Source organism: Chaetodon trifascialis, chromosome 12 (assembly GCF_039877785.1).
Source record: "Chaetodon trifascialis isolate fChaTrf1 chromosome 12, fChaTrf1.hap1, whole genome shotgun sequence".
In the NCBI taxonomy this organism is placed as follows: Eukaryota; Metazoa; Chordata; class Actinopteri; order Chaetodontiformes; family Chaetodontidae; genus Chaetodon; species Chaetodon trifascialis.
The window spans coordinates 23,152,380-23,175,577 of record NC_092067.1 but is presented as its reverse complement, the minus strand read 5'-3'; the positions used below and the strand labels follow the sequence as shown (position 1 = coordinate 23,175,577).

At 43.3% G+C, this 23,198-nt stretch overlaps 1 protein-coding gene across 1 annotated transcript in view; it reads right to left on the bottom strand.

The window, feature by feature from the left end:
• col18a1a (collagen type XVIII alpha 1 chain a) overlaps positions 1-23,198 on the bottom strand; it is a 72,563-nt gene that overhangs the window by 11,270 nt on the left and 38,095 nt on the right. Inside the window, exons 3-19 of the mRNA XM_070975752.1 lie at positions 15,881-16,422; positions 13,607-13,690; positions 11,253-11,324; positions 7,068-7,146; positions 4,906-5,036; positions 3,655-3,681; positions 3,250-3,480; positions 3,034-3,060; positions 2,845-2,907; positions 2,661-2,738; positions 2,507-2,557; positions 2,283-2,405; positions 2,062-2,124; positions 1,864-1,908; positions 991-1,122; positions 780-851; positions 359-385 (exon numbers count right to left, since the gene is read on the bottom strand). Coding sequence (XP_070831853.1) covers positions 359-385; positions 780-851; positions 991-1,122; positions 1,864-1,908; positions 2,062-2,124; positions 2,283-2,405; positions 2,507-2,557; positions 2,661-2,738; positions 2,845-2,907; positions 3,034-3,060; positions 3,250-3,480; positions 3,655-3,681; positions 4,906-5,036; positions 7,068-7,146; positions 11,253-11,324; positions 13,607-13,690; positions 15,881-16,422 — 1,847 coding nt within the window. The remainder of the gene's footprint in view (positions 1-358; positions 386-779; positions 852-990; positions 1,123-1,863; positions 1,909-2,061; positions 2,125-2,282; positions 2,406-2,506; positions 2,558-2,660; positions 2,739-2,844; positions 2,908-3,033; positions 3,061-3,249; positions 3,481-3,654; positions 3,682-4,905; positions 5,037-7,067; positions 7,147-11,252; positions 11,325-13,606; positions 13,691-15,880; positions 16,423-23,198) is intronic.

Below are 23,198 nucleotides of genomic sequence, written 5' to 3'. Positions count from 1 at the left end.
CTAACTCTTGCTATGAGTTTGTCATTTCTCCTCATGAGTCAAATGAACTGCTGCTTATTTTTCTCCAACCTAACAGTTTAAAAAACAAACATGTGAAATGACATGAGAGGAGAGCAGCAAGGATAAGTCTACCACCAGTAACTAAACCTGAATGTTAGCGCACAGGTGCTGAACACCGAGCTTCAGTCCCAGGTAGCTGCACCTCAGGCTTCTTTGTGAGTTTCCACTATTTTCATGTACTGAAAACAAGACCCTTCTTGATCCAATAGTGTGCTTTAAAAGTAGAAAAACCTGTCAGTTGGCAGAGAGGCAAGAGGACCAGCTCATGACAGATTACTGGAAAAATTCAATTACTCACCGGAAGTCCAGGCAAGCCAGGAGGACCCTGAAAGCAAACATATTTGTCTGGGTTATTTGCAAGGCCGTGTCTGTCTTCCTCATGTATCTGCAGCTTCCTGCTAAAAACTGTTGGAACAGTTCCAGTTAAATATACCCAGGCATGAAAACTACAGACCTGTACAAAATAGACCGCATGCTGTTTTTATAGAAACAATGAAACAGAATGTATTGCAACTGATTCTGTCCTACAAACAATCAAAAGCTGCTGAGCAGATCTGGGATCAGACATTTAATGTGGGGACTAAAAACAGTTCCTCCTTGTGCTGAAATTGTTTAAACATTGTTGCTTATTTTGAACTTTGTTACGTCAAGAAAATGAGATACCGTATACGGAATCGAATTCCAGGACCTGAAGTATTTCTTCAGTACATGGTACTAACCTGTCTTCCTTCTGGTCCTCTAACGCCAGGAAGTCCACTGGAGAAACTTCCGCCAGAGCCCTCCATGTCGTCCTTCAAACACCAACAAAGATTTTATGACAAACAGCCAAATTACACAGAAACTTTGGCGTTTTATCTCCTTTTACTGTAAGATCTTGTCAATTCTACCAAAACGAATCTTCACAAAAATTAAGAGAGAGAGAAAACTCACAAATCCAACACGATAACTTGGTCCAGGAGGCCCAGGAGGCCCAGGTGGCCCAACTGGTCCCATGGGTCCAGGCAGACCAGCCAACCCGGCCTCTCCTGCAGGTCCCACTAAACCAGGTTCTCCTTGAGCTCCCTGTGGGGAGGAATGACAGCAGTAAAATCTGTGTTCAGAATAAGTAAATGCAAATTTAAGTAAAAAGAAATGCACACATTTCCAGTGAAGCGCTTCTAACCATGATAAGGCAGTGTGGATTTTTTTTAATTCACTGTGAGGAATCATGCATCCTGCACAAAACTACTAACACCTGTCATGCAGCATGTGGTTACGTAGAACAAGGTAACTGCACAAACACCCATCCTCATTGTTCTGAGACCAAAGTCAGATGTCATCAAATGTTAAACCAAACCATAGCCAGCACTCAGATTAGACTTTATGTCACGTCTGTAGCTGAATATTTGACAAACATTTGCATATTGTTAGAAGACACAAATCCCCTTTGATGGCTGACGTGCTGGAGCCCAGTTACCTGCAGATGGGAAGGCTTAGGAAAGTAGGAGGAGGATAAAAATTGAGGCAGCAGATTGGTGAGAAAAGAAAGGTATGAGCTTGGCTGGAGAAATGACAGGGATGAGAAAAAGGTGAGAAATGGTTGGATGAAGGTTGTGTCATTCTTCTGATCGAATGGGCAACATCACACAGTTCTGGTATCCCAAAAGCACACCGCCAACGTACACTTGAGTTTATGTAACTTCCTCTCAGGATTTTGTTTCATACATTTGCATTTGGTTGTGTTTTGGATGACAGGTCTCACTGCAAAGCTGCAGGACTTTAAGGTAAAATTGAAAAAAAATAATTAAGACCAAAAATCCTCACCTTCTGTCCAACTGGTCCTGGAAGACCCAGCTCGCCTGAATCACCCTGGTGTTGGAAAAAGAATGACTGAATTTATATATCTGTTAAACACTGACTGCTGACTGGAACCACATATGTACAGCAGAGCCTACGTATTGATAAAAGCTGTTTTTCCTCCATTTCACCAATCAAATGCCATCAGGGCGCTACTTCCATTACCTTTTCTCCCTTGGGACCAGGAGCTCCAGGGAGGCCATCAGTACCAGGCAAACCAGGCAGGCCCTAGAGTCCGAAAGGTTCAGTTCAGATGTACAGCAGTTGTTGATGCGTTTATGTACAGACATTAGAATCAGGATTCAGTTTCATAAGACAGTTTGAGGGTTTGGACAATTATTGGGCTACTGGTTTGAGTGCTGAGAGACAAATACATTGACACCTACAGGTTGACCAGGCGCCCCGTCCTTTCCTGGTGGTCCAAAAGCCCCAGAACTCGATCCTGTGCCCGCTGTAGAGGGGCCGGGAGGACCGGGGGGACCAGGGGGACCCGGTAAGCCAGGCAGCCCCTACAACAACAACAACAACAAAAGAATCCTTTTGCCTCCAGCAAGATTTCTAATCTATGATGTTTGTTGAGAGTATAATTTAAAATTTCAGTTCTTCTCACCCGAATAGATTCCAAATCTGGGAACCCTGAACCTTCCATGTCTACAAAAGTCTGAAACATAGTGAAATCAGTTTTATTCAACAAATGATTCACGGAAGCAGGAAGTCCTGTCATGAGACAAATACAATACAGCATGAAATCAAGATGAACTCACAGATCTGAGTCCTGGTCCTGGGGGTCCCGGAGGTCCTGGGGGTCCCCTGGGGCCAGGTTGACCCTCTCCGCGGTCTCCCTGTGTGCACAAGACTCATTAAGATAATTTCTGTTGTACACAATCTTTTGTTTTTACGTTTCAAATATATTTCATGTTCTGCACTCGATGTAACGGAGCATCTAACCTTATCTCCTTTCGGTCCTGGGTCACCTGGAGTTCCCGGGAAGCCTGGAGGTCCATCAGGACCCTGTGTCGAGGAAACAGTAATGGAAAAGGTCTCTACTTGAACAATCCATCATCACATTAGCTGTTTGACAGCTGATAAGAGTTAAAGCCATTTATCAGTGTTCTCTGTGGAAAAAAAAAAACTCACAGTTTTTCCATCCTCGCCAGGATCACCCTGAGAGAGTGGCACAAAAAACAAGTCCTCTGAGACAAACTTGTGACCTTAGAATATTTCCATATATTTCCATAAAACAGACTTGACAATTCTTATTTATGATCGTGTTTAAGCCTTCATATTTAACCCTTTAAAAGGGTAACATTTGAAATGTTTTCATGTAAAAAAAATCAACTGTAGTCTACTAACTGGCTCTCCGTCAGCTCCTGGTGGTCCCTGGGGGCCCGGGGAACCCTGTGGTCCAGCTGGCCCTCGGGGTCCGGGGCCTGCGGAAGCAGCTGAGCCGTCGCTGCAGACCGCAGCGGAGCCGTCACTACAGACTAAAGACTCCGTTGCGGTCCCTGCTGGACCGGGGGGACCGGGGGGCCCAGCAGGACCAGGCTCTCCCTTCGTTCCTTGGTAGCCAAAGCCTGCACTGCCCTAGAGATAAAGACACATCAGTGTGAAGTGAGGTGGTGATTAACAAAGAGGAAATCAAAGAGATGACAAAGACCAGCGGTCCATCTTAAATGTCTCTGGTACTTAACTTCCACAGCTGTGACTCAAATCACAGTGACAGAAGTCAGCGACAAACCGAGGTGATCTCTAACGTACCTTTGCTCCCTTTTCACCCGGTTCGCCCTGAAAATTCAAAGAAGAAACAGACGAGTCAGGGTCAACGTCTTCACAGGGGAGGAGGAGATAACGTCACTCTAATTCCACTGCTTTTGGCTGTAACTAGTAATGTAACTAATTATTTTTTCAAATTAAATAATGCAGTTACAATCATTGAACTTTAATTGGGCTTTATTATTTTGGTGTTACATGAAAACAAGAAGACAGCTGCAGACAAACAGTCTATGCTGTAGATTTTCATGGTTGTGGCCTCACGTCACCAACCTGTCTCTGTGCAAGACAGTTCAGGAAACCTGACCTTGCTTTTTATCATGATTGTAATGTTTCTAATATAAACTGCAGAAACTTCATCAAACCTAGTCAAATTATTTACAGACTACTGTATCAAAGCCTGTTCCACATGTACCTCCAGCATTGTTTCCTCCTAAAAACCTACAGTCCTCCCTGTGTGGCCTACAGGTAGGAATGCACGTCACTGCTGCCCTCTGCTGGTTGGGAGTGGTTATAACTAATATCAATAAAGAGCACAGTTGGCAGTCTTGTCCCACGCTGTGCCACAGCAACACTAAAATAATACAGCTATATGTGTGCTAATAATGGACTGAAACAGACTTTAATGGCAACAAAAATGTTATTTTCCCTTGTAAGTAATTACTTTTATATGTAGCAATTGGTAAAGTATTTAATTGGAATGGGAACTAATTACTAATTTTCAGTAAGTTCCAAAAATCATCTAAAATATTGAGAATGAAACCCTGTAACTGTAATTCCAGTAACCATCATAATGTACCTGAGTTTAATCTGAATATAAATAAATAAATGTTTGCTGGTGAAATGAAAGTTCTGTTTGAGTGTTTTTCTTGTGTTGTCCTAATTTTACAATCACTGTGATGACATTTGCCCCTCAGAAGACAAAAGCAACACACACACAGCTTAACCTTAAATGTACAAAAACATGTTATACTGCACTTTTGAATGAAACTAGGACTTACAGCTCCCTCTAGTGATGCTTTGGGATATTTCACCAAAGCTTATGTATCGCTGCTCATGCTTTTACCAGCTGACTGATGGCCCACTACAACCCTCAAAAGGACAAACTGGTTTTAAAAAAGTCTGTTTTTTTAATCATCAGTGCGTCCCAGCTTTCAAACTGCATGACAGAGATGAGGCTGTTATCTTAATGCGAGTGTTGCATCCACTATCAGAGTCCAATATGAAAGAGCTCCAAACCTTCTCTCCACGGGCTCCACCTCGTGAGCCGGAGCCAAAGCTGGACTCTCCCTTTGGCCCAATCGGACCCCTGTCTCCTTTCTCTCCTCTCTCCCCCCGGTCACCCTTTTCTCCTCTCGCCCCAACCGGCCCTGAAAACAGCGAGTCATTAATGCCCTCGTGAAAAGACCTTTCAAAAATGATTAACGATCGTATCCCAGATCCCAAACAATAAACAGGATGTTTCCTGCACCCACAAGAGGAGAAAAGAGGGAAAGAAAATGACTTTTTGCCTGATGGAGCGAGAATCCCAGCGTGCACGGCTCTGATTCAAAGGCCATGTGAAGGTTTTGAGGTGGTAACTGAATTCCCACACATGCATGCACGACCATCCGGGAGCTGAATTGACTTTAAACTCTTCTTCAGTGTCGCTTTTAGTGGAGATTGTATGAAATACAACCCACTTATTCTGCCGTGTTAAAGGCGGCCGACAGACATGCACAGCAAAACGATGTCCACGCCAAGCCAGCTTCTCCAGTTTAGAGATGGAAAAATGGATCCCACCGAATATTCACTGAAGAAACTAATGCCACATATCAGCCTGAGCTAATATTCAGAACTAGTCCTGCTTGTCTAATCCTTGTTATTTTTAAGAAATAAAAATCTGTGAGCTCTGAGCTCTTCTAGTTTCTCTCTTTGCACATGTATTTTCAGGGGATTACAGTCCAAACATCCCAATTTTCCATCCGCCTGGCTTACATATATATATGTCACCACCCTGCATGGATTCAAAAGCAGAGAACAGATTCATGCATTCTGCACTTTTGAAATCCATGTGAGGTCCTGCAGACATGAAGGAGGCAGAACATCAGACCAGGAAATGAAACACAGGAGATCTGGATGCTTTTCTCTGTGTTTTTAACCCCCCTCGACCCACCTGGTGACCCAGGAAGTCTGGACTCCACAGAAACTGAAACGTGCTGGGAGTCGCTTGCTGAACACAACGCAAAAGACAGTGTTAAAATGTCTCCAGTAACAGTAACAGTATTTCAGGCACATTATTGTGTCTCAAATCAGGATACAGAAGCATCAGAATACAAATGAATATACTGTCTTTTACAGGTGCCCTAATTATGTCAACCTTCACTGATTTACAGCCTGTTTTTCAGCATGTTGGGGTTAAATCTCAAGCTCTGTTACGGCAAATATGGCATAAATATTGTCCAATTAAAAATCCAGGTAATATTTTATCCAGTTTGAAATCAGCTGTTTACTCTGATGACATTGCTGCTGCACAGCACGTTCTTAACACACAGTGCAGAAAGTGTTCAGTCAGATTCACAGAAAATTGAATATTCTATATTTTATTGTGCAGAAGCATTGTGCCTCAGCAGATTTAATGAAGACCTCATTTCTTATGTGTCATTCATGCAACTACCACCAGAGGGCGCCAGAGTAAGATGTTTTAAAGCTTACACAAAGTGGCTGTAAAGGTATTTACATGACACCAGTTTGACATATTCCTCAACTGCAATTTAGGAACTGCAGAACACAGCAGCAGAGAAAAACTTCTATCATCTGAGTAAGACGGAGATAACGTGTCCTCAAGTCATCTTTAAGCCTGGATGGTAGAACATATGGAAAAGGTTCAATATTTTGAAAAACATCTGCAGTGGAAATGATTCACGCAGCATCCAACACTGACACTGCATTAATGCTTATGTCCAGTAGATGGAGACGTGTGTCAGTGCATCTGCCTGCAGTCAGCTCTGACCGGCTCAGCAGTACACTCAAGAACATGAACTCTGCAACTCCACATGCTGTCATAAAGCGCCCCCTCCATACCCAACAGGGGAGCTACGTCACGTGTCAGCACGCAGGAGAACAGCATCTATTTCCCATCTTTGAAAGTGAAATTCTGCATTTATGAAAGGCGGCAGGGGGCGGATCCAAAGGCATCTGTAAAAACACTCTGAGGAGTTAGCATGCTAAACGTTTTGACTGACACAAGTCTGTCTGCTGTCCAGTACAGAAAAAAGAAATAAGAAAGGATATTCCACCTCAGGTTAGCACTGATCCCTCTCTGCTCACACAACGGTCTAACTTTAGCACTGCGAGTGATCCTTAGACTAAAAAAACAACAAAACAGCGTTTTCTTCAAGAAGTGTTGACTGTGTGTTCACCTGTTTCTCTTGTAACTGACACCTCCTCTTTCCTGACCAGTGGCGGCTGCTGAATGGGCCGGGACGACGGCGGAGTGGTCTGCTGGAGGATAATCATGCAAGAGAGAGAGAGAGAGAGAGAGAGATCCATATTTAAAAAGGGCACTGGATGACATTTACTGGAACTGAATAAGCCTGCTTCAGATTTTATGGCTGTGTTTCCACTGGTGCCCCCCTCCTTTATGCTGAAGGGCCTCGGAAACACTGTAAGCAATATGGGAAAAAGTCAGGCTTGTTAACATTAATTCGAAACAATCCAAAAGAAAAGAGTCATGTTTCAGCAGTTGCACTGCCGTTAAGAAGTTGTGCTGCTGAAGCTCTCTGCAGAGTCAACACCTGCACGGCAAAACAAAGAGCGACTGCGAAACTCTGTATGTGAGCATTTGAGGGCCGTCAGAGAAAACGGCCCCCAGCCTCAGTTACAGCAACACAGAGTGCAATGATTGAGTTCGTTTGAAAGACGAAACACGGACATTCATTGTTTTGTGTGTGTGTGTGTGTGTGTGTGTGTGTGTGTGTGTGTGTGTGTGTGTGTGTGTGTGTGTGTGTGTGTGTGTGTGCGGTCATCACATATCTGCCATTCTAAACCCCATTTTTAAGCTACACAAATGAAATCCTGTGATCAAATAAAGGCTTGAATGAAGGGAAGGATGTGCCGTGTGTGTTCCCCTGTCATCATTTTTCTTGACCTTTTGTCAAAACAGCTTAAAACATTTCAGTTTGTTGTGTGCTCTGTATTGTAAAAGGAGGAAAGACAGGTCAGCCTCCAGCTTCCCAACCGTCTTCTATCACTCAGACCACAGCAGGACTGACAGAAGCAGAAGAGTAATTGAAAGGTTCCAAACTGCCTTTGGGTGAAAAGGGGAGAGAGGGGGATGAAATAATGCAAATACCCCCCGTCTGTAGCTCATTCTTCACCGGTGACACACCTCGAATTGTCACCTGTGGAATTCAAAAGAGGAGTGGGATGAAGAATGTAGCAGAGGGGGCAGCTGAGGGGGCGAGTGAAGCAGCCAGCGTTGATAATTAACCAGTTTCCTCTCTGGGGAGCTGTTTTCCCCACGGTGTCGCACGGCGCTGGCTATGCTAAGAATTTGGCCGGAGCATTATTGACTGTTCCGAGTTGATCCATGTATTAATGTGATAAAGAATAACCCGCCTGTTCCCTCCTTCGCCTATCCATCACAGCCGGGGGATGACAGGTGGGAGGCTCCCATCTTTAGAACAGAGCGTTGATGGATTTGAACCACACGACCCCCTGAATGGAGGAGCAGGTATGCGGCTGCCTCGGCAATGAACGTTTTCCACCTCTGTTTTTTTCACTGCGTGCCCCGTGAAGCATCACAGGAAACGTCCTGGAATTTACACATCGGGCTGTTTATAAAATGCAGCAACCACATGATGATGAAGTGGAATCAGGTTTTTAATCAGAAACAATAAAACAACAATACAGCAAACAGAAACTCTCAGCAGCTCCTGCAGCCGTCGATCATCTGTCACATATCACAGCAGTTATCTGATGCAATGAGGATAACAGCTTCTGTTACGTCAAACAAAGCCTGGCCAACATTCCTGTGCTGTTTGATGGAGATGCAAGACATTAAAAGTCATTCCTGTCATGTAATTTGTCTTCTGTCAGGGCTGAATCTAATGAAGCCGCAGCAGCGTTTCCCCAGATCACACGTTACATTGATTGTGCAGATTTTTAATCATTTCTCGGTCATCCAATCACCGCTCGGTAAGGATTCGATGACTCGGTAAAACACTCTGAATGTGTTTAGCGTATCCTCTCACTCGCTCTGCTGACTGAATGCGACAGATGGATTGTTTTGCAGAGAGCAGCCTGTTTTACAAATACAAACCTGAAGTCCTGCCTGCAGATTTAAACCTTCTGTGCATATGTTTCTTTAATGTGACACTTCTGTATGTGTAAACTAGTTTACTGAGAACTCAAAACGAAGGTGCAAACTGTGCAGAAAGCCTCTCGACATGTTTCTGTCTGTTTGGAACCTTGTAAATATAACACTGTAAATATTGTTGTAGTGCAACGTAGAGCGTGCGTCTGTTTACATGATGCATGAACCATGACGTGCCGATGACTGGCATGTTGCAGTAATTCCAAACTTTTCAGCAGTTGCACAAAACACATTTCATTAGATATGTTTAGCATCAAATCTCATGGAGTGTAAAAACAAAAAGGGGATTTGAAGTAACACAACATACACGATCTGTGGGTCAGAATCATTTTCACGCTGCAGGGAGGAAAACAGGCGATACGCTGGAGAGAAGGGGAAACAATCTACTCATTTACATGTATGTATATTTTAATCTGACTTCTCTCCACTCTGGTGCAGGCAGCTGCAATAAAAGCATGCATGATATTTTGGAGACACTGCACACATCCTGCCTTATTATTCGTGACAGTCTGGCAGAGCTCCAAAAGGCTCGACTGCATTCAGCTGATTGCTTTTTCATATTCATGCATCACATTTCCTCAGCTTTTTCTGCTTCTTGCCTCAAGTCAAGTCGAGTCTTCAGGCATTCAAGTCTCAACTAAGTCGACCAGAGTCTGAGCCTCGAGTCTGAAATGTTTTGTAAAAATTGTAAAAGCTTTCAGTTTTTTTTACTGCATTTTCCACCAATCTGAGAGAAAATCAAGTGAACTGTAGGTCTTTGTTAACATGATGGACGTTACAGACAATAGCCAATGACAACTAAGTGACTATAATCTACCTGAAACTCTCATCTGCATCACATGAAGTGAGAACTGTGCTCTTGAAGTATTTCCTCTGTGGGATTCTCGCTGAAGGGGACACTTCCTGCCGCGACACCGTTAAGAATGACTGACATGCGGTGCCATCTATCACCCTGAATTCCAGGATGACAAAATGGAAAGTTTCACATATACAACTCTCCCCCTCTAACTCGCCTCGCCCAGACTTGCCTTAATTGCACCGGTTGGACAGTTGTGCAGAGTGTAGGTTCTGCTTTCTGTGAGCAGACATCAGATGGAAAAACGTGGGCAGGTAGGAATTAGACAGACAGCAGCTGTTTGTCTTTTACATTACATTGCATATTACATGATGCTAATAAATGCCTACTGAACAGATGGAAAAGCCCCTTGTAAAAGCTGTAGGGCATCAAGGCAGAGTATAAGGCAGTTATGATGAAGAGATTTCCGATTTGAGGTATCCGACCCCCCCTCCCCATCTCCGTCTCTTAACTCTCTTTCCACCTCTGTCAGTTCCTGTACACAGCTGATTGAGAAAGCAGTCAGAATAACAAAGCCTCGAGGCGGAGGGCCTCTAACTTGGATCAGATCAAGTCCAAATTGACATCTGGTTTTTCAAACTCGCCACTATAATTGTGAGTGGGAGTGCACACACGCACAGAGGAGGTGGTGGTGCAGGGCGGAGGGCTAGGTTCAGCCTGCGTGGCTATCTGTGAGGGTGGGAAGATGTGAGTGGGTGTCTGTGGACTCTGATTGAGTGTGAGAGACAAAAAGCAGAGAGAGGAAGACCGAGTGACAAAGGAGGCAGATAGAAGAGACAAATGCACTGATTAGAGATTTCACGAGTGACTGCAGAAAGATAACAGGAACAACACGTGTGTCGCACTGTGAGTGCAAATGTGCATCTGTCAGCCTTCCTGCCTTATTTGTTGCTTTAGGCCTTCATCCAGGTGATAAGGTACACCTACATCCATCCAGTGCACACACTCCTCACCTGTCATTTCCTTTCTACTGTGACAAAACTCTCAATGTGAAGTCTTTGTCCCCAAATGTAAAAGACAGAAGCAGCTCAACTTCCAGATATGAGCTCAGCAGTTTTTAATCTCCATCGTGGGATGAGCGTTCGCTCACTTACACAGAGTAACCTGAGACGCCAGTGGTCGTATATGTAATGTGGGGATGACTCGGTGTGCAGAAGCACGGCCTGCTGTTAAGCTTTGTCGGCCAGGTATTCACGTCAGGCTGGATCAGCTGCTTGAATGCTTAGAACAAAGTGTTCTTCATAGACTCCAGAGCAATTCACAGTAAGAAAACTCATCATGTTTCTATACAGAGTGTCAATAAGGATGCAAGCAACATAACTGCAGGATCAAAATAAGTAAAAGAGCTCAATATAAATAAAAGTTGTTCCATACCGTCCATCTGTGTTTCTCCACAGCTGGTTTATGTACTCCGGTTTCCTCATAGCCGCTGCCTTCACCTGAAACCTGATGAAACCAATCAAACATTTTTAATTTCATTTAAAGCCCCCAAGATGTTTTTTATTCGGTGCATTGACAGTTAATAATATCTGAAAATGTTCTTTTAGCTGTGTGTATCTGTCAGGTCATGAAATCCACTTGAATTTTTGGTAAGTGAGAAAGGACTTGAGCATTTAGGAGTGTTTTTATTGAATACATGTCTGTGTGACAGTATTATGACCCTGTTTCAGTTGTTCTTATTGCTTAAAAAGTGTTTCTATGCCACCTCTTTGGCCTGATATTTTAATCAAAATGAGTCTTTTATCTGCTTAAATTAAGGTGTAATTTCAGGTAGAACTCTCTAAACTGTCAGCACTCTGTGTCTCTGCACTTATGTCATTAAGTCAAAGTCTGGAGTATTTTGTTGCATCAGTGTTCAGTACAGTAAGAAGGTCTCAAACACTTCAAAGCTTCAGGTAATTCAGTATCTCAAATGTGTCTTCGAAACAGGAAAACAGCTGTGTGTGAGGTTATCATTTAGGATAAAAGACACATCCTGAAATCAGAAACCTGTCATTTCCACTTGGAATGTGATTTCCCATCTAATCCAAACAACACCTAAAGATCTGATGACAACAAGCGGGAAAATCTTCAACCTCATTCTGTCTGTAAGTACAAGGATTTTGTGGTCTCAGTGAGCAGAACAGCTGCGAGGGCAATGTTTTACTAAATAACAGTGAAGGCCGCTGGTGGGCCGCAGCGAGGCACCTGTGTTTGTGTGTGGGTGGTCGGGGTCAGCGGTGAAAAGGCTGCTGTCAGACTCTGATCTGTTACACATTTACTATGTTAATGAGTGACGCAAGCCGCGTGAATAAATCAACAGTCATAAAAAGACAATACTTTGTTACTTTAGGACATATTCAACCATTTATTGCACTTCACACATCAGTTTAAACTTTTACGTTTTCTCTACTAATTAAGTAGAGAAAAAAAATATTTTTTCTGATTTAAGGATGAATTCAAACAGAACTGAATGAAGTCTAACCTAAGTTAAGATTTTCATTTTTACACGACATACGCAGTTTACAATGATAACGGAGGCAGATTCACCCCCAAAATCCTGTGCTTTGAAGCAGTGGATCCCAGATTTGAGATGGACGTGGACTGAAGCAGGCTTCTCATTTCTAGCCGGAACAGTTTTTCCAGCTGGAATCAACTGATGCTACAAGATTTTTTCAGCGGTAGCTTGTTCACTAACTATGTTCGAACATTCTACATCGGAATGTTTGTGAACAGTCTAGAACGGAATGATCGGGAACATTCTAGAATGGAATGATCGTGAACAGTCTAGAACGGAATGATCGGGAACAGTCTAGGACGGAATGATCGGGAACATTCTAGGACGGAATGATCGGGAACAGTCTAGAACGGAATGATCGGGAACATTCTAGGACGGAATGATCGTGAACAGTCTAGGACGGAATGATCGTGAACAGTCTAGAACGGAATGATCGGGAACAGTCTAGAACGGAATGATCGGGAACAGTCTAGAACGGAATGATCGGGAACATTCTAGAACGGAATGATCTGGAACAGTCTAGAACGGAATGATCGGGAACATTCTAGAATGGAATGATCGGGAACATTCTAGAATGGAATGATCTGGAACAGTCTAGAACGGAATGATCGGGAACAGTCTAGAACGGAATGATCTGGAACAGTCTAGAATGGAATGATCGGGAACAGTCTAGAATGGAATGATCGGGAACATTCTAGAATGGAATGATCTGGAACAGTCTAGAATGGAATGATCGGGAACAGTCTAGAACGGAATGATCTGAACATTCTAGAACGAATGATCGTGAACACTTGTCTGAAAATACCGTTAGCCTAGCCTCTGTAGGAATCCAGAACCGACTTATACTACACAGACGCAGTGCTGGTTATGAAACTTCCTGTAACCTCACAAACTAATGTGACCTACTGTAGTTACTTATTGATCCTGTATGCTATCTGGGCCTGGAAGCAATGCTTGGTTACTGATTGATTGGAGTTTGTGTTAGAGAATGAATTCCTTCCACTTTTGCATATATTTTCAGTTTTGCAGTGCGTCATTACTGTTGGTAAGCTATGATTGGATAGCAGGTGTTTGGGGGCGGGGTTTTGCTAACTCAATTAGATTGAACGTGCCTGTATTCTTATCATCACATGCCTTTGTAACAGAGTATTTGTGTTCCCCTGCAGTCATACTACAGCATTTCAATCACATGTAATTAGTTATCCTTGAGATGTGATTCGCTCTCACTCACCATATCTGAGTCATCTTCATCCTCCTCACAGTGCCTCTCAGCCGCTCGGGGGTCTCCCACCACCCTCAGCTCGCCGATCACCCCCTAGAGCAAAGCAAGGACAACATGTTCCATTGTTTTATACACACACGAAAAGTCGCTCTCAACATTGCAAAAATCAACACTGATCTCTGAACCTGCTGTTGGTTTTTGGTGAGATTTTTCAGGGAATTCCCCCTTTTCCATAAAATGAGAGGGGCTATTGAAGTCTCCACTTTTAGCCTGTGAAGTGCCACTATCTCAGCCCCCCCCCCCAACATCCTAGATCTGATACATGTTCCCACACAGGATGCTCGCACTGATAGCATGAATGCTATCTGCCTGCCTATCAAAGGGCCATTAGCTCCGCATGAAGAGGTGGTTCCTCTGCCGCCGAGTTATTTGAAGTTGACTCTTCAGGACACATTTATGTCCTGAGAAAAAAAGTCAAATGGATTTTTTAAGAGAGCTTTGAAGATAAATGGCAAAGGCCCTTTGACATTTAAACCCTGTCTCTATACAGGCTTTTAATGGCTGTACTGAAGCTTTTTTTTTTGCAACTTGTACAATGTTTAGTCGACATGTCATGGTCTTTTTCTAACAAACTACTTCAGATCTTTACAATAAATCTTAGAGAAGGACTGAACTGCCAGTGAAGCATGTCTTTGCTGGTGATGGATCATAAGAAAAAGGGACGACTAAAGAAATCCTATCTCCATACAGAATGTCTGTTTCAGAAATGCATAATGTAAATATTTAGAAGCCAAAGCTCCCCAAGTCTTGATTCGATTACAAAAATTAAATTCACAAGACCTCTCTAGCTTAAGGCCAAGACAGGTCAACAAGTAGCACATGGCCAACAAGTCTCCTTTTTCCAAATCTGTTTAGATGGGCTGGAATAATAGAGAAAGAAAAAGAAAAGAAAAAGTCAAATGTAGCAATAAAAAGATTAAAATGTGCTGCAACTGAGACAGGAAGCAGAGATGATGTTTCAGCTGAGCAAACTGTATGGTTTGGGAAGAACTCATTTGGATTTAGGATAAATTTAACAGTGTAAATAATTCTTTTTATGTATCCCATTATGTAACAGTATAATCACTCTAATTAAAAGAGGGAATATCCAATTGTTTTTCTGGCTCGCCTGTAAAATTAGTCAGAGGTGATTTGCCTTAATGGCTTCATGGCCTCGATTCAGCCTCATTAACAGAACAGGGAGGTCATTTATGTCCATATAAGCAGTGAAAACAGCAAGAAAAGCATCACCATCATGTTATTTGTGTAAATCTACTGTAAACAAGGCAAGTAAACAGATGAAAGTTCCTTCCATATAACACAGTTAAAGTCTCTTCGGAATCTTGCTTTTGAGATAAATGATGAAGATTTGCAAGATGTCTTTTACTTTCAGATGTCACTGCAGTGAAATTAAGTCATGATTTATCTTTTATGTCTGGGACTACAATTGTTAAGCATTGCGAGAGTCCAACACTTCATTTCAAGTGAATTCTAAGGACATAAAACAGTCATAGAGTGTCGTATATCATCTTTTACGAAGGCAGTTTTTCCCTCAACACTTACATGGCTGAGGGCTCACATAGAGCATTATGGTTTCACCATTTTCCTGGACTGAACGGACTGCTCATAGTTTATCTTTAAAATAATTTCTTGCATGCAACAAAGCAGGATGAACAATTATGACACCACTGACGACGTCTGCAGTTGCATTCCTCCGCCGTGCAGGTAGCCACGGGTGAACTGCTATAACCTTTTAACAGCTAAGGTCAGCAGATGTTGTGATCTACTGCTGGGGTTTACAGCGGTCAAATGACTGGGGTTAATTACATCCCAACTGTGAGGGCTCCCAATTATTTGCAGACTACCCTCGAGAAGATGGCGATGTGATGTAGACGTTTATGTTATGGTTTAGGGGAAACCAATTTAAGCAATCAAATCATGGGAGTTATTCAGCCAAGATGTTTCACATGACTGAAGATGGAAAATCAAAATACTATACTGCACTTTTCCAAAACTTCACGGAGCAGCAGTCCTGTCTCATCGCAGCTCATGTCGGCTTGAGAGAGAAGTTCTTTCGTCCAACACAAGAATCTGATTGATTTGGTGCAGAAGCATCTTGCAAATATTTCTTCATCTACTATGAAATCTTTTAAAGTAAATGCAGTTTAATATCTTTCTACGTCACAGAGCCCTTGAATGGTTTAATTTCCCTTTGTTTGAAACAGACAAAGCCTGTGTACACACCAGAAACTTCTCAGGATCAGCTCCTCCAGCTTGGCCAACAAAGACCCCAGCGCCGGCCTCCAGCTCCATCTCGTCTGGGGACCTCTCGATGCGCATCACCTGAGGGTCCGTGTCACAGTTGAGGTAGAACATCACCTTGTCGTCCCTCACGGCGATGGCAAATCGAGTCCAGGTGTCCCGCATAGAGGGCACAAGGAACCTGGCCGCCTCGTACGACTGTTGTGAGTCGGGCTCCGTGTAGTACAGGATGACATTCTGGTTGCCGCCCTGCACGGCTGACAGTTTGACGCCCACATACATGATCTGCTGGGATGCATCTGTGACGGAAAAGACGACGCCACCCCTGTTCGAGGTGGGTTTCAGATTGAAGATGAGGGCGAAGTCTCGGTAGAATGGGCTCGGCAGGTGGGCACGAGCCAGCTGACCCGTGTTGGCGTCGGGGCCAAAGACATAGCCGGGGCTGTTGTCGGGCCCGTAGACCCGGGTGATCTCATTTGGAGGAGGGTCTCCGATCAGCTGCAGCAGGGTGACGCCACTGTCTTCTAGAGGAGGAGAGAAGAAGCATGTCAGGCCATAATACGCATGAAATATACTGGAGGTTAGAAGGGAGGGCTGCATGGCAGGGTGTCATGTTAGACCAGGATTAGGCTTAAAGGGAATGTGCCTGATGGATGCAGGAACAACGGCTGCTGCTGGCATAGGTCAACAACAACAGAAAAGAAATGAACACCATAATTGGGCATCAACACATACCTCCAACCAAACCGTAAGCTTTTTTTAGGAGGCACTGGCAAAGCAACTCTGCTCAGGGGACCACAAACAAACAACCATTTTATAACTTCTAGACCGAAATATGGAAAATCATCAACATCCCCAAAAAGGCAAAGCGTAGGCCATGCGGGAGTAAGAAAAGATCACTTTTGCAGACTTCACAGGGCCTGTAGTCCAAAGACAAGGTCAGACTTCCTAAACTGAAGGGAGACATGATGTCACAGAGATATGGCGCATGAGGATGTGATCTGAGAGTCAACACAGTTTCACACTTAAATATGAGTTTCTATGAATCATGACTAAGATCTTGATATTCCTGCTGTGTTGCATTTACCTAGAAAAGGTTTAAGCCTCATTATTTAATGATAGACGGGTCTGAAACAAATGTCAAATGAGAAAAACTCTGCAAAACTATTCAAACAGAAAAGAAAGTGCATTAAAACATTGACCACTGATCAACCGACTGTGTGCAGAAAAGGGAAATGATGTTATTAATGCATCACATTCCTGAAGACACACAAAAAAACCCTCTTCCGACTTGTGTGACATCTGCTAAATGTCGCTGCTCCAGGGCACACAGGGACCAACAGCTGGGCCTCCTGCATATCTTTGCTCACTCTTCCATCACCCCGGGTGACTCCGGCGAGGTCAGCGCATAATATTTGGGCCGTTTAGGAAATACAGAGAACACAAAGGGCGATGTGGAGAAGCTAGCAGTGAGACTAAACTGTTCTGCTTTGATCAAAAATGATGTTTCCTCACGTTAAAAGGCAAATGACAAAAAAAGAAATCACTGTTTTGGGAGAACACTTGACGTAGTTTCTGGTGCTTTGAAGAAATGCTTTGGTTTACCACCTGGTGACTCGAGCGAGCTCCATCGCTCGGTTCAAAGCCTCCCCGCTGCCCTGAGTGCTGGAGATCAGTGGGGTCTGCATTGGCTTTGTTGAGAGCTTAAACACATGAGGTGTTTAGCTGAACCCAATGTCCTGCTTTGTGTTGTACAACCATAAACACACGCCTGAATATTCTGGATGCTGTCTGAGGACTAAAGCCGCTTTCATTGGAGTCTGAGCTAACAGAGAACCCAGTCAAGCTGGAACAGGACAGCAATAAAAATACTTTCCAGTATTAATTATGCAGGTCGCCTCTGCACCATTTCTTCAGATTCACCACTGAAGGGACTGAACGTTTTAAAAGCTGGAAATGATAACATATATCCAACATGTATTAGAATCTTTAAAGCCAGACTGAAAGATGTCAGCCTAATATCTGCCTATAGAACATTTGCTTATAAAAGAAACTCTTAAATGTGACTTGATGAAACCTTTAAATCCTGACACAGAAAAGGCCTTAGCACAAAACAGACATTTTCTACCTAAATCATGAAATGCTAGCCATGAAACAACAGATGCAGACAGACACAAAGTCCCAGCTTCAGACCACGTCAGGTAGGCTGTGGGTCCATGGCTGCTGCGTGGATGGTGATTAACAATAAACCGTCATTTCCACCGGGCCAACCAGATGTTTTTGCTCTGATAAACTGAGTGAGAAACCTTGAGGGTCTCTTCAGTGGGCCTGTGCTCACATGTCTGAGCCTGGCTCTCCCTTATGAGCACCGTGTCTGCCCGAGTAAGGTAGAAAAGGGCAAAATTTAGGGGAAAAAAATGCAGTAATTCAAAGGTGAAATCCATCATGTGGGAAAGCACACCGTTTCAATTTGTAATCCTCCAGTTTCAGGTGCTGAAGCTTACACGTGAGTCATCTTTAAAGCAGAAACATTCCATAACTGAGCATGTGCTGTAAACTATTTTTGCAGTGGAACACTAATGAGAATGATTTTGCTCTGACTGCAATTAACGTCCTTCAGTAGCTTGCAAGAAACAAGATTAACAAGACTTGTTAAGTGTAAGTCGCAGCTGGTCACAAAATAGATTGGATTTGTGTGCAGATTAAACTTCAAGGCCTGTAATAAGTTGGAATGTGAGGCGCATGTCTAGAATAGAGCCTGACTGTCTGTCTATATGCAACATGTATGACCAGCTCTTTGTCCTATTATATCCAAATGAACAGCAGACATCCTCAGTTGTGCACTCATGTCCCATGCATCCCAAAGCTCTTGTTAATGAAACCTTTCAGTCATCATTCACACCAACCAGATGTGCACTCTCTTGGAATACCTTCAGAATTCACCGAAAAGAGGAAGCATCCGTGCGAACCAGACGATGATCAAACACTAAATGCATTTACTGCAAAGTATCCTGATGTGAACTGCACCAGATGTCCCTTAAGACAAAACAAAAGCTTGGAAACACAAATAAAGACAACTTCATTACCGGATCTAAAGCAGATGAAAAGCTTTGACCTGCTTTGGGCCTGCAAAGGAATGCTTTTGCTGAAGCCTGTTCAATGTGCCTGCATTGTCAGCAAAGGGCCGGTCAGTCAGTCCTGCTCAGAGATCAAAAATTTGCGTGAAAAAGGTTTAACCATTAGCATTTTAAGTGCAATCTCAATTCAGGTTTCCCAAATAGCTTTTGTTAACCAATGACAGCTTCAAGGCCAGTCGGCTTAGAAAAGGGCTGTTGATGAATGGAGCGGTGCTGAGTTTATGGTGCTCGGCCGCTTACTTGTTACTTCCTAACATTCCGGGGGGGGGGGGGGGGGGGGGGGGTACCGCAGTTTGTGACACCCTGTACATGCAGTGTGAGAATGTATATACAGCTTTGGGTAGTACAGTATAATCCATGGGAAAATATCTGAACATCTGGACAGTCCCAGACGCTCCATCACCATTTAAAACATCCCTCGAGGCCTGCTGACAAGGCCAATTACCTCTCCCCTCACTCTGCAAAGAAGCTGGGAAGCTGGTCAGTGGTCCGACCTGTGTGAGCGTCAGAGTTCACCTCCGCAGACATTAAAAAAATACGATCCCGGCTCGAACTATGTCTGCAGCGGTTTGTCAGCCAGTTGATTTAAAGGTGACGCCAATTACATTTAGTCACAGTCTGGTAGCTGTGTTTGCTTTCTGCTGATTTGATTTGTTTGATCTTGTGGCTTCATGTATGTCTGGTGAGTTACAGGGTGGAATTAAGTCATTTCTAATATAAAATCCATGTCAAGCACTTTGTGGAATCACTTTTATGCGACAAAAGAAAATTGAAAGTGTTGCAGATTTGTTTTGATTCGAAGGTATTTTGCTGCATAGATGCGTGGTACTATGATGACATTATGGAACTTCCATAAACTATGACATCCGGAGAAGCATAAACATTGATAACTATTCTTCTCCTTGTGTGATGTAAACACAGCAAACACAGGACGCTTTGACTATCAAGGAAAGTATCAACAGCTTGAATAAACGGTCCTTTCTCTCTGCAGAGGATATTCTGTGAACCTCGGGGCAGATTTTTCTGTATCTCTAACCTGGTGATGCGGAAAAAAGATATCAAACCAAAAACCACATCACAGCCCAGGAAGGAGATTTCATGTTGGCTCGAGCTGAAGACTGAGCTGTAATTCTCAAACCACAAAAAGGAAGATGGGTCTACTACAAGCTGTGCATTTTTCTCTCTGGGAAAGGAGTAACACGATACTGTTAAAGTTCTCTACCTGTAAGAGAAGAACCTTTGAGGCAACATGCAGGGTGTAAACAAACCTCTTGCCATGTGCTGTTTGCTTTATAAATATGTCTTTTTGGAAATCTGGAAGAAAACAGTATGTATGGTATTCACAGAGCAGAGTGGAAATGCTTCTAATAGCTTTTTAATATTCTAAATCCAAACTTTCTACTGTCAAAATTGGGCTGTTATCCAGCTCGAGACATCCCTGACCTTCAGTGCTGTGTTTTGCAACACTGCCTCATCAGTTCTCATTTTGTACAAGTGCAACACAAACCAGAGGGGGCAAAGAGTTTCTGGCAGCACAGAAGTCGGACTACACTGTGCCCATAATTGGAACCCCCCTGAGAGCCAACTCGAAATGATTCCCTGGCAAGCGGCACGCTGCAGAACTGGAGCCAGCTTTGGGCCTTCCTGTCATGAGATACAATATCAATCTCGGCTCAGTGGAACCATGGTGCTACAAATCAGTTGGACCACCAAAAGGGCGAACACGCCACAAAACACAGGCTAAATGTACACAGACATCACCAACAAAAGAACAGTGTATATCTGAACAGGGAAACATCCTGTTCATGTTGTAGACCACCACAGAGGTTGCCAGGGACAGGATTTCATTTCATTTCCATTGAAGAGCCTAAACTTACAGACAGTGATGGAGGCTCTCATACGGGATATAGTTTTACCCCTGAAGAACTAACCAAAATAAATTGCAGTTGACCTCTAAACTCTGATATGAATGACTGCTCATCTTTCAAGCAGCAGGCTGGTAACCATGGAAAAACATCATTAAAAGGGCTATTGTGTCCTAACAATCCTCCCCCCATGGTAAGGGGATCACATCTGACAGATTTCTTACAAAGTTTCCATGCACACACAGATATCTCTGCAATCTTCCCACAGTAATCTCCCACATACACCCATCTTTAGGCTACATGCTGCTTCTTTCCCCACACTGATGGCCCACATCCAAAATACCAGCTCAAAAGATGGAAGTATATCACGAGACATTCTTGAATGACAGGTCATAGTTAAATGATGTAGGAGCGGGGTGGTATTAAGACCCAAATATGAGTGCCCTCCTCCCATCCGTCGAGCAAACAGAGCTGCAGATAGCGAAAAGTGTCTGAAGCTTCCCAGGCGCTGCGTAGTAGGGGTCCTGATCAGTGCATCTGAGAGGTCAGAGGACTCGTGAGTGGGTGGATGCAGGAGAAAACAGCCACGGAAACAGTTATTGGGCTACTAAACTGGCATTTGTATCATGATTAAAGAAGGGCTTGTACATGATGGTATACCAATATCCTTTAGAGAGCTTTATCTAGTGTGCAGTCTCTATTTTTCCCATTTATCACATGTACTTTTGTCAAGAATATCCTATTTATGGCCTTCAGATGTGCGTGCTTTTGTAAACTTTTTGCTAATAAACAAAGCATTTTGACTGTAGGCCATGTATTTACAGAGCTTTGCAAATTATCTTGGCCATTTATGTATGACCTCATTCAGCTTTGAGCCAAAGACCACCAACCTGCTAATCACTTCTTCAAATTTACCAGTATGACCACTGGCTGCTGCAGTCATTGGCACATGAGGCATTTTGTTAACAGAAACCATGTGAGGTTAGAACTCTTATTATTAACACCTAATCGACTGTGAAGGTTTTCATCTTCAGGATTTGGGGGCAAAGAGGGACAGAAGCAACTCAACAGCAAATTAATCTGTTACATGAAGCCCACTCAGCCTCGGGTCCCATCTCAGCCGACACTGTAACATGCAGTGTCTACTGGCAGATTTTTAAGAACGTTGTGAGTGAATGAGCGATACCAGATGGTCTTGACTGCGGTGGATTTCTGTCTGAATGATTTAGAGTGACTAAAAACGCTTCAGTGATACCTTGAGGTTACTCTGACAGGCAATACCCAACATGCATGTCTTGGTGGTGAACCAGCTTCTGCAGAAACTATAAAAGCTGTCCTCAGGGTGCAGAGACAGCAACACGATCATACTTTTTCAATTGGCTAAGGTCTGCTTACAATGTCAGGACTGATTGTCAAACAATTAAGGTGTGAAGGTATGGAGGAAGAGCCAGAGAAGCAACAACAGACTTCATATTAAGCTCCCTGATGTAGAAACCAACACCATCGCCTTGCACAGCAGCACATACAGCCCTGATTCCATCCATGCTTGTGAACGGCCGAGCCTTTCCCCTTTCCCCTGTCACACCCAATCATGATGCTATCACCTGTTTACCTGTGGAACGATCCAAACGGGTGTTTTTGGAGCATTCCACAACTTTCCCAGTCTTTGAAACGTGTTGCTGCATCAGACTCAGAATAAGCAGATATTTACAAAAATTAATGAAGCTGATGAGTTAAAACAGTAAATATATTGTTTTGGTAGCAGATTAGCAAGTTATAACATTCGGTTTTATTTATGTTTTACACGGTGTCCCAATTCAAACAAACGCAAATCTATTTGGGCCCAGATAGTCCTGGAACCAGAGATATCTTGTCCACTCATGTCTGTCAACGAAGCAAGCTGTTAGAAAGATAGAGAAGCTGTATAAAGACACAGTCTTGAACTCCCAGTGATATGAACTGAGAGTGGAGGGCAGGAAAGTACCCCAGTAAAAAGGAGCGGGCTTTAAAACAGTTCATAATTAGAGGCCCAGCTCGCTCACAGAGACAGATTTTCTCATCTTAGATTGTTTGATACACAACTAAGAATACCGGATGTTCTCACATGAATCAGCGCTCACTGGTAGCAACAAACATCTGAGTCATTTTCTCCATCATTTCTTTGGTCAGCAGGCACACATTGCACTTAATAGTCCTGGAGAAGACACTCAAATGTACACTGGACCTATAAATCTTTAGGACATCAACATCAACCAAATTAATCATAAACTACCATTTAACTTCAACTTTATGAGAATT